This window comes from Chelonoidis abingdonii, chromosome 2 (genome assembly GCF_003597395.2).
Source record: "Chelonoidis abingdonii isolate Lonesome George chromosome 2, CheloAbing_2.0, whole genome shotgun sequence".
Classification (NCBI taxonomy): Eukaryota; Metazoa; Chordata; order Testudines; family Testudinidae; genus Chelonoidis; species Chelonoidis abingdonii.
The window spans coordinates 173,734,840-173,746,742 of NC_133770.1; the positions used below are offsets into that span (position 1 = coordinate 173,734,840).

The window sequence follows — 11,903 nt, forward strand, 5'->3', positions numbered from 1 at the left end:
ACTTTGATCAGTCTGCCAGAAAGATATTGTATAAGTAGAGTGATCATTGATCAGATGAACCCAGCAGAGCTTCTGATGCTGTCTTCGGTAAGAAACAAATCCTTGACCTTTGGTTTACTATTTTGCTCCTTTTTCTTTTCCCCTCTCCTAAGTGTGTGTTTGTTTTTAATACATTTTCACTGCCCACAAAAACAGGTAGATAAAGATCTCCTACTATAAAGACTGCAATTATCCCCAAGGTGAGGTATGGTGTGAATGAGGATACTGAAAGATTCTTCAGCTTCTACACTCTGCTCTTGACACGACACCTCTTGACCTGGGGAGAAATTGACTTCAGAGTTTAAGAGGGCAATGAACTTCTTTTAAATGGAAAAAGAAAATCCCATGTGATGGATCTGAAATTCAGGCCACATATTGCTTAAAAATAGTCTCACATCAACAGAGACCTGACTGGATTCCTAAATGTAGGACTTTTTGGTAGACATTAAAGGTGGGGCTCTAGAGGTATTGTATTGTACTGCTGTTGTTTTTGTTTGTTTTAAGAAGACTAGAAAAATAAAGTGAAAGATTTCTTCTCACTGAAAGCAAGACAAAGGTCACAAAATGTAAAGGAAAAATGATAACGCTACCGAACCATTGTCTCAAGCTTACATATATTCTTTTCATTCATAGTCAATTCATATGGTCTCATAAGCATAACTCAAACCATGCATCTTTCACACTGTGCTTGGATTTCTACTATTTAAGATTTAAGGAAACAGGCCCTTATATGTGATAACTTAACAAGGTGAGGCTTATATGTATGTAAACAAATGACAATATTCACCATTTGCACTTCTAATGCTCTGCCTTATATCAATAAATGTTATATCTGAAGTTTTAAAATTGCATCCCCGCAGGTAAAAAATACAGTAATTGCCAGATCAGCGCTTCTGAATGCTTCTGCCTCAATTTTACCCACTGACTTTTCTCCCTAAGGCATTATTAATCTCTGAAATCTGCTATCCCAGTTTGTAGCTCAACATGGTATCAATATGCCACTGAGTTGACTACATGTAAACTACAAAAGCAGTGAAGGCTCAGAACTGTAGCTTCCCCTCTATATAACTCTGGCTAATTCCAAAGTATCCTTGCCATTGATTCTCCAAATGATCATCAATGACGATAGATTTCTGGGAAATAGGGAGGGCATGGTATTATACCTCCTGCCCAGCTCATAATGGCTGGAGATCTCTGTAATAGGCATTTTGGTTGTAACCAACTCAAGGGCACAACAGCAGCCTAGACAAAGAGTGGAATTACGATGTGACCATAGGTTCAGAACATCTCTGACATAATAAATCTCAAAGGCAAGGAAATTATATTGATACCTAGTGTAAACCCCGTCTGAGGGCAAATCCAAGAATTTGCTAGCATAAATTCAGTTAGCAGCACCCTGTCTGCCTGATCAGTAATAAAAGACCACACTGATAAAGACAGGCAGGCAGAAATTAAATGACTCTACAAATATTTCCTTTGGGTAATTTCAGAAATCAAAAGACTATTTCTTCTCAGCCTCCGTCACCAATACTCCAGTGCTAGTCATTTTATTTATTTAGAATTTCACATCTGAAAAACAGACAGTATCATTATACTTATCCTAGGACGGACTTTCATTCCTTATTCTGAATTAGCTTTAAACTCAACAGTCCCACCTCTAACCTACAGAACATACTGTTTCAGTCATATTGATTTCCTGTGGTCCTAGAAATAGCTCTAATATGGAATATATCAAATAAAATATTTTATAAATCTCTTTTATATTTCCTTATCTGATGGACACCTTATATAGGCTTTCCATACTTGAAGAATATGTATGTGAGCTTTGCTACAAACTGTTCAACAAAAACTGCTAAAGATATTTGAAAGAACATAGTGTGCCTAGAAGAAAAACCATGATGAAACTGAACTAAAGCCATCACTGGGCAATCACTTCATACTTTTCCAGTGGAGCAGTTTTTTGATGATGAATCAAGAATAACTGTCTTGAAATGCTACCTTTGGTTTAAGTGAATCGCCATAGTGCTGTAGTACTTCTTTTTCCATATATATCCAAGAAAACATCAACCCAGACAATACCAGGGGAAAGAGAGCTTCATATCTGAATAAAATGATTAACATAATATTAAATATATACATATAATCATAATAAGCATAACCGATTCAATTATACAAATAATGCATGTACTTTGAGATTGACTCCCTGTTAATCTGAACTATATCATGTCAGAGATCTATAAAACACTTTAATTTTGTCTGAGGGGAATGAGCAGTGGGAATTTAAAGATGCTGGAGTCAACTGGCTGGAGGTCAACTGACGTGCAGTAAGATGGGAGGAAGATGGGAGTTTGCTTTGGACAGTTTGTGTTTTGCAACTTCTATGTTATTATGTTTTTAAGTGTATGTCAAGGCTATACATTTAAAGGAGAGCCCAGGGCTTTAGATGGGCACCTTTTGGTGTGAACTTTCTTTAGAAAGAAATTGAAATAACATAAATAGAAAAACATCTCTTCTTTTTTTTTTTTCTTTTTAAAAGGTTTGGATGGTATTTTTGCTAGTTTATTAAGGCTCCAGAATGCTCAAACTGTCTTAAAAGCTACCTCCACTACCTAGTCATTCTGATCCTTTATGAGTGCAAGCGAGTTTTTGAGCACCCTGAATTGTTGAGATTCCATCTAGGGGTACAAGAACTATTTCTAAGTTATACTTCAATCTAAGTTTGCCAAAATTATTCCTAAGGGCTTGTCTAGAAATAAACTGCTATACTGAAATAACTCCCCATCTAATCACTTGTATTTCTGAATAACAGTGTCCACATGGCAATTGCAGCTCCAGTCAATTTCCCCAAGTAGATTCGACTAAAAGATTTTGTTTTTTTTTTGCAAAGTGCAATCCATTCTCCATTAAATATGCCCTGAACAGGATAGTGAGACAGAAAAAATGTGGGATCCTTATGACTGGCCAGTACAAGGTCATTGTCATTCTGAGGTTCTGGAGAAGCATCTTTTAGATATAATGCAGGCTACTTTCTTAATAGGGTCTATCAGTCCTTTGAAAAAATCTGACTTCACTGGAAACTCCCCCTTGGAAGAGATTTCCCCCGCCTTCAAGATCATCTGTTCCCACCACGCTCCACTTAAGCCAGGGGTCTCAAACTCAAATGATCACGAGGGCCACATGAGGACTAGTGCATTGAACCGAGGGCCGCATCACTGACACCCCCCCTCGCTGCCTCTGGCCCCGCCCCCACTCCACACCCCGCCCCTGTCCCACCTCTTCCCACTCCTCCCCACCCCAATCCAACCCCTTCCCTGAAGTCCCCACCCCAATGCTGCCCCCAAGGGGTGCAGGTGGTGTGCAAGGTGCGGCAGGGGCTCAGGGCAGGGCGTTGGTGGATGAGATGCAAGAGGGTGAGGGGTGTGGCACGTGGCTCAGGGCAGGGAGTGCAGGAAGGGTATGGGATTCAGCAGGGGGCTCAGGGAAGGGGGTTGGGGTGTGGGATGTGACAGGGGGCTCAGGGAAGGGGGTTGGGGTGCAGAAGGGGTGTGTGATGTGGCAGGCGGCTCAGGGCAGGGAGTTGCGATGCAGGAGGGGTGTGGGATGTGGCAAGGGGCTCAGGGCAGGGAGCTGGGGTGAGGGTTCAGGCTCCAGCCCGGTGCCGCTTACCTAGAGCAACTCTGGGGTGGCAGCAGCGCTCACCGGGGCCAGGGCAGGCTCCCTGCCTGCCTGCCCTGCCCCCTGGCCCCACACTGCTCCGTTCCAGGAAGCAGCTGGAACCGTGTCCCTGCAGACCCTGGGGGTGTGGAGGCCTCAGGGTTCCGTGCGTGTGCTGCTCTTGCCGCTCCTCTAGGTACCTCCCACAAAGCTCCCATTGGTCGCAGTTCCCTGTTCCTGGCCAATGGGAGCTGCAAGGGGCGGTGCCTGGAAGGAGGCAATGCAGGAGCCCTCTGCCTCCTTCCCTCCCCCAGCCCGAAGGGGCATGCTGCCAGCTGCTTCAGACAGCGGTGCGGGGCTCGCAATGCCATGGGGGCAATCCCGTGGGTAGGCAGAGGGGCGGGGGGGGCGCGGGGAGCTTGGCGGGCCACACACAAGAGCCCCGCGGGCCGCCGTGTGTTTGAGACCCCTGATTTAAGCCATGGCTACACATGAATGTCAAGCGACTCAGAGATGAAAATTCCTTTTTCTGCTTGAGGATGCACCAACTTTAGCCATGACAGAAAGACTGGATTCAGCACTTCCATAAACCTGGGTCTGAGATGATAAAGAGAAAGATATAGGAGGGACACTGACTGACATCATCTTGGCCCACTGAGGAAAAAACTAAGTCTGTGGAGCCCAGCAGGACATTTCAATCCAGAAATGTTTAGAGGATGTGCCACGACTTTCTTTACACAAGAGAAGGTTTAATCACCACTCTTTTATAGGGAAGTGTGACATTACACAAATGTTTTTTGCTCCTTTGTTTTGTAGTTGTAGGATTTAGGGCTGTCTACACACAAACTTGCACCAAAATAACAAAAGATGTAAATTAAAACCAATTTAGTTATTTTGGTTCAAGTTTGTATGTATACACATCCTACAACCCACTGCCTGAGGAGTGTTGGAGAAATAAAGTGCATGTAATTTAAGAGAATTATCAGCATTTTATGTAGTTCATTCAAAAGGTAAACTGTGGATTTTACTAGGGAGCAAACTTTCCATCTTTATAAGAACATTCACAGATTTAGTAACTTTTTCACATTCAACACATAAATGTTAGGACAATATGCACCAAGCTGTAATAAAAAAGGAAGTACCCTGTGCTGAGGAGCAGGTAGGGTGACATCAAAGAGAGAAGTATGCTGAGCAGTCTCTGGAAGAAAAATGTGGGACTCAGTAATGGCACAAACAAGGATGAGGCTGTAACAAACAGAGAACCACATGTTATTAACAAAAGAATAAGAGGTGTATTATCCTATTTACACTACAAAGACAAAATGGCACACCTTTGCAAATATTATGCATGGAGGTTCAAGCCAGATCACATTTGCCCTGGTCCATTTTCTGGAGTTACTTTTGCTAAATAATTTAAGTAATTTATCCCTAAAATTATTTAGTTTTTCTTAACATTTACTAAAATAACTCTGTATTCTCTATCATATCAATTGTTGAAGAATATTGTCAAATTTGTGGAAAATATTTTATGTATGAAATAATATCAATTTATCAATTTTCAGTCTTGAATGAGCAAAAATAGGAATATTTAAAGAAGCTACTTGTGGCACATGGGAAATTGTAATGAACAAGCCTCTCCCTTTTGGGACCTGGATTAATATCAAAACTATTTCACTAGTGAAACAAGTGACTTTCTTCAACCAAGTATCGAGTCCACTTTCAGCTTTGCATCGTAATTTGTGGGATTCTATGTGTAAGGCAGGCTCTGAACAGGAAGGAAGAGCAGGGGCACTGCAGGTCAGGACTGGCAGTAAGGAAGCAAGCATGGCACTTGCCCTCATTTTACCCATCTCATGTGATTACTCCCATTTATGGTTTTACAAAGTTAGGAGAGATTCCTTTCCCTACCATGGATGGCACTGAATGACTGCTTGGCAGACTATGGTTTTTATCACATCTCTGAAGCATCAAATCAAGTATTTTCACTGATGGTGTGACAGTGAAAGTCCAGACACCCCCAAGGGCAGAACTCAAAAATTGAAACCCCAGAATAAGCAGTTACACCAGCTGACTGAATACTGTATTACTGTACTATAAAACTATACCAAGTAGGGTCTTTTATGAAAAGCTTTTAATGTGCTGAAGTTAACTGTCATTATGAGAGCCGTATGCAGGTTATGGTTATGAATGTACGTGTATATACAGAAAATTGTAATTGCGTTGCAACTTCTGCAACATGTTGGCTGGAAAATTGCTAGGCACTTGAATCCAGTCTCTTCTGGTTAGGGAGGTAGTCCTTCACTGCCTACCTCTCCAACCAGAAGTGACTGGATTCAAGCGCCCAGCCATTGTCCAGCCAAGGAAAAAACAAAACAAATAGGAACAGCTTGAATCTCAAGGCTTGTCTACACTATTTACGTTGACAGGAGGGCACCTCCCATGGGCAAACGCTATACACCTCCCTGAGAGGTGGTAGCTAGGTCAACGAAAGAATTCTTCCGTCAACATAGTGTTGTTAACAGAGGGACTTAGGTCTGTATAACTATGCTACTCAGGGATGTGGATTATTCACAAAATTATGGTTCTGCTGAAATATTCAACACATCTGTAGTACAGGATATGGAAGAATTTTTGTACAATTAACTTTATTTTTGTCATATAGCCACCCACTCCACAAACATCGTCCACTACGCACATGAGCAGAGGCAATTTCTAGCATGTCTTTCCTTGTAATTCTAATCATCTACCCTCCTCTGCCTAACTGGCTTCCAACTTAAAAACATTGTTCTCTCACTTGCTGCTATGAATAAAAATCACACAGAAAACTAGCTAAGACTGCAGTCCTGCACTAAGATCACTGCAGGTGGACTCCAATGACTTCAATGGTTTCCTTCACTGCTAGTGATTTGCCCACACAAAACTCACCACAGAACTGATGTTCAGTTGTACTAATCTTAGGTATTACTGTAGACTATTAGGTACATAATGCTCAGACAGACGCATGATTGTTAAAATTGAAAGTGTCTCTTTAAGATATAGCAATTCCACCAATATAAAAATGCATACAGCATATAAAACATCAAGTAACCAGATAACAAAGGTCAACACTCTCGTAATAAACAAAGGTTACATTTTTGTTTTTGAGTTTTATCAGAAAATTGCTATCAAGCCTTAAATAGGATTATTTACTTCTGAAACAAAACCCTACATTCCTAAATTACTATAGTCATGGATAAAGATAATTTTGGAGTCTGCCTCTACCAGAACGTCTACCAATGCCTAAAATCCATTGGGAGATTATTACGGAGATTCCTTTTATAACAAATAGACTGATGGTTTCATGTTACTATATTTCACAGTATCAATAAGTACAACTGCTTATGGTAATCATAAATTCTTAATGTTAGGATCATATGAAAATCCACAGAGTTCTATGTTGTTTGCTCCTTTAATAATGATATTAAGCCTTTAACAGATGTTTAACATATACTACTACCTGACCATGAATATTTTCTGAGGCACTTTTGAACAGTTCTACCACATGCTCATGGACAGGGCCGGCTCCAGGGGTTTTGCTGCCCCAAGCAACACCCCCCCCCTGCAAAAAAGCCGCGATTGCGATCTGCAGCAATTCACCGGGAGGTCCTTCGCTCTGAGCGCGAGTGAGGGGCCCTCTGCTGAATTGCTGCCGAATATCTGAAAGTGCCGCCCTGCTCTGGAGTTGCCACCCCAAGCACCTGCTTGATAAGCTGATTCCTGGAGCCAGCCAGCCCTGCTCACGGATGCACTCAGTTTTCTTTGCTGTTATGTTTCAGTAAAAATTGGAACCACAGCTGATGCAAATAATTTTCCTGAAACAACATTGTATCACTTTGCTTTGTTAACTGTTTTGCATGTAGACTATCTTAGATTGCTTTTCCCTGGCTACAAGTTAAAAAAAACAAACAAAAAACTTTGTCATTAATTTGTTTAAAAAAGGCATACTAGAGCTGTGCAAAACTTTCATAAAATAAAAATTACTTATAGCTTGAGGCTTTCACATTTCATTATGAACTTAAACTTGAGCCATTTTTGTAGAACATTTTATTGTTTCATATTTCCTAGGGAAAACTGACAAATTTTAAAAATATAAACAGGCCTAGATTTTGAGCAAGGATTACTTTTGCAGGATGAACAGAGCTACATAAATTTACAGTATGGTGTGGTCAAAATTAGTTTTAAAAACAAAATTTAGAAAATTAAATAAAAAAAAGAAAGTGTTAGTACAAAGATCGGGGGGGGGGCGGGGGGGAAATCTCTTCTCCTTTTCCTGAAAATTATCTATAAACTGGATCTGGATAGAAGGTCTTCTTACCTAGTGTTGTCCAACTAATGATTTGATTAATTACAGGCAGTCCCTGCTTATGATGAAGACTGCTGTGGGTACTGTTCACAACATATGTTGAAAGTGCTATGCTCAGCATCTAAAAGGAAAAAAAAATCAGACTAATAAAAATAGACAGTTAATCTGGTGGGTTCTCCTAAACTAAAGAAAGAATATGTAAACTGTTGTTTCACGCTTGCATAACTGCCTCGCCCAGATCAAACCGAATCATTATAAGAGAAGGGAGGAGGGAATGTATGAGAGCAAGACAGATTTAAATATCAAATATTAAAATAAAGATTTATAACAATATAAGTACCTTTTGTGTTCTTATCTTTATAGATCAGAGAAGCCTTACAGTGGATCATTAAGCAAGAATATTTAACATATTGTTTTATACTCAGTTCTAATGAGTCCCTAATGTTTGTCCTTACCTCTGCCCTATAAATCTTGGACTTTCATCCTGATTACAAGAAAAATGGCTCTACTTATCTTTTGCATTCAAAGTCTACCAAGGCAGCATAGTTCCCTGTTGACATTTAGTTGTACTTGGGTTTATATAAAAAAATAAAGAAGTGGGTGGAGGAGTCCTGCAGTGCTGAAGGTGGGATTCATTTTTAAATCTACTCTCCTCCAGCACCACCAGCAAAAATCAGAGTGGGAAATGCAAAAGGAGAGGGAACTACTAGGTTACAAGAGGTAAATTTCTTGAACTGGCTATTCTTTAAAGATTGGTGTCCTTTGATTTGCTGTCAGATAGCTATAAAATAACACAAGAAAACTCCTCGATGACCTAACTAAAGATGGCTGTGTTACTTTGGAGCGAGACAACAACGAATCAAAGAAATCATTCCAACTTGAATTTCAATTATTATTATTTAGTAGCAATGTTGTGGTAGTGCTAAAAAGCAAAACTAGGTTCAGCAACAAAGTGCTAAGCATTTTACAAGCAACATGAGATTTAAATGATATTAAGCCAAATGAAAGAGAGATGCTAATTATTACCCCATAGTATTGCTTATTGTTCTCTGTTGTATGTATTCTTTGAATATCTGCCATTCACATGCCGCACACAGTGACATCTAGTGGTAATTGCAAAAATTACATGCTTCATAATAGGGAACTTCTATGGACTGATTTTCACAAGTGCAGAACGTCTGAAGGACCTGTTTACTTTCATCGTTTTTAAAAATCAGGCCATAAGCATATACAAGAGATATTATATATATATATATATATATATATATTTCTGCATACATCTATACTGGCTAATAATAAGTGGTAGACCTCAAAAAGCCCAGAGGATAAGCTCAGTCAAGCATCCATACATTGGAAAACATTTGCAGGATTTAGAACAGCTTGATAACTCCTCTTCCCTTTAATATTCTTCTTCTTCGTCTTGGAAAATAATTTGGTGCCCTAGGGATCTGGCTGCCTTTCAGCTATGCCCTACTCACTGGTGAAATCAAATCACACTTACTATGGGATATTCCCCATACAGTACACTTCACACCTCTGGGGTGACCGGGGCAAATGAGTAAACCTACCAAAATGGCATCAAAGTGGCATCAAAGCTTATGGGAATACCTTATTCTGGAGACATAAAAATGTTCAGGCCCATTGCAGCTTTTGTTAAAGAAAAGTTTCTAGTGCTTATGAAAACAACCTTGAAAATGTAAACCCAGAGCCAGAGTTGTAAAGCTTGTCCTTGATTTTTCCTAAAGCTCACAGGTTATTCATGATCCCAGCCCTACAGCTGCTCAGAGCTGGCCTCTGGGGTCTGTAAAAAACACAGCCATAGGTCTTAGCTTCTGAGAGGACACCAGGCCAATTCAGGGGTAAAGAAGGTGGGTACCTGAGCTACTACTATTGATGCCCCCTCCCAGTCAGCAACTGAGGCGGTTTGTCTGCTAAGCAACCAACACAATCTACAGACACAAGGAAAGAGAATGGTGCAAAAGAGAGCTTGGAGTAAGCCTAAGACTGGTAGCCAAGAACTCCTGTGTTCTAATGCCAGCACTGACTATGACTTCTATTGTGGCCTTAATCAAGTCACAGTCTTCGTTAATTTCCCCATCTGTAAAATGAGATTAATAATTTACCCGTTTCACAGGTACCTTCACATCCACATGAAACTCAGGTCTCTTAGGAGCCATAACTGAGCCCTATGTTAGTAACAAATGGACAAAACAGCTTCCTGTACGACACTGGCTTCTGTACACAAATTTGCTGTGACACCTCTGTGATTAATTTAAACTAATGTGCACTCCGGTGAGAGAATTTTAAGAGATTCAATAAACACTGTATAGTTGGCAAATGATAAGTATCCCACATTTTTCCCCATTCCTGAAGTCTTATGATTATTGATTTTTTAACACAAAACTGTATTAAAAAAAACAACACAATACCCTACTCTCTATATTGAACAAAGTGCAACTAAAAATGGAATTTCTGGTTTAACACCATCAACAGCAAACCTTTGTTTGCAATTTTTATCTTTATAGACTACAGGGGAGTAATTAGTACTCTATAGCTCAAATAAACAGTGAATCGTGTCAAGCCAGAGAATTAGGTCTAAAACTGAAGTCAATAAGAGAATAGGGCTCAGGAGAGGAACAAGGGGTCTATCTTTGAGAATTATTCTGCTGCCAGACAGGAAAGAGTGGGTTGACAGCAAGGATGCTGCTGGAGATAAAATACATGTTGTCACTGTTTTTACCTAACTTGAGACTCCTGCTGCCAGAATGCAGAAAATGCTGATAGTAGCTTCCTCCAATGACCTATTGACACAGGTTGCACCAAGCCTCCACATGGATCTTTCCTGCTGAAGCAGAGAAATGGGCCACCAAGGCCTGTTTGCCACCCCACCACTTCAAAGATCCTAGCTGACAAAAAGTCCAGCAGTTCACCAGCGGATTCCTTATCCCTCAAAAATTCATGCTATTTGCAGGCATGGAAGGCTATGAGTGCCTAGGCTCACAGCACCTCAAAATGCTAAATGGTAAGGAAAGAAATGTGCCACAAGACAAAGCCAGACTGCAGGGTCCTATATCAAAGTGCCAACCTAAATAGGGAAAGGAAGTGGTCACAGTAGCAGCATCTGCAGTAAACAGTGGACTGAGAATATGAGATGTATTGGAATTGGAAAAGAGTAGGAAGATATTTGAATCTCCTGTCCCCCTCCTTAATAAAGAAGGTTGATGATCTCCTATGATTTCTTCAGTCTGGGCACTCTCTATCCAAATGTCACCAGAACATCCAAACAGTAACGATTCATGAAAGTATACAAGAATCATGAAGTTCCCAAACTCATCCACTGAGGCTGGGTCTTCTTCGGACAAAGAAAGGGCAACAAACCAGATGTAATAAGCCTTGATCCTCTCCAGAGATGTTACCTCAACTTTCTAGAGGCTAGTCCTGAGCCACTTGGGCAAATTAGTTCTATGACGTACTCTAATGATTGGTTCCTATGCAGGAGCGGCGCCAGGGTATCTGACGCCCTAGGCGGACGGCCATTTCGCCGCCCCCCGTGGGTCCGGTGGACCTATCGCAGTCATTTCGGCGGGCGGTCCGCTGCTGGAAAGGCTCTGGTGGACCTGCCGCAGTCATTTCGGCGGGCGGTCCGCTGCTGGAAAGGCTCCGGTGGAGCTGCCGCAGTCGTGCTGGTGGGCGGTCCGCTGGTCTAAAGGTTTCGGTGGACCTACCGCAGGCATGACTGCGGTAGGTCCACCGGAGCCTTTAGACCAGCACACCGTCCACCGAAATGACTGCGGCAGCTCCACCGGAGCCTTTCCAGCAGCGGACCGCCCGCCGAAATGACTGCGGTAGGTCCACCGGACCCGCGTGC

At 41.3% G+C, this 11,903-nt stretch overlaps 1 protein-coding gene across 1 annotated transcript in view; it reads right to left on the reverse strand.

The window, feature by feature from the left end:
* Nucleotides 1-11,903, reverse strand: part of PIGN (phosphatidylinositol glycan anchor biosynthesis class N) — a 189,698-nt gene that overhangs the window by 35,560 nt on the left and 142,235 nt on the right. Inside the window, exons 20-22 of the mRNA XM_075062010.1 lie at nt 8,048-8,156; nt 4,836-4,938; nt 2,038-2,140 (exon numbers count right to left, since the gene is read on the reverse strand). Of these exons, the coding sequence (XP_074918111.1) occupies nt 2,038-2,140; nt 4,836-4,938; nt 8,048-8,156 (315 nt within the window). The remainder of the gene's footprint in view (nt 1-2,037; nt 2,141-4,835; nt 4,939-8,047; nt 8,157-11,903) is intronic.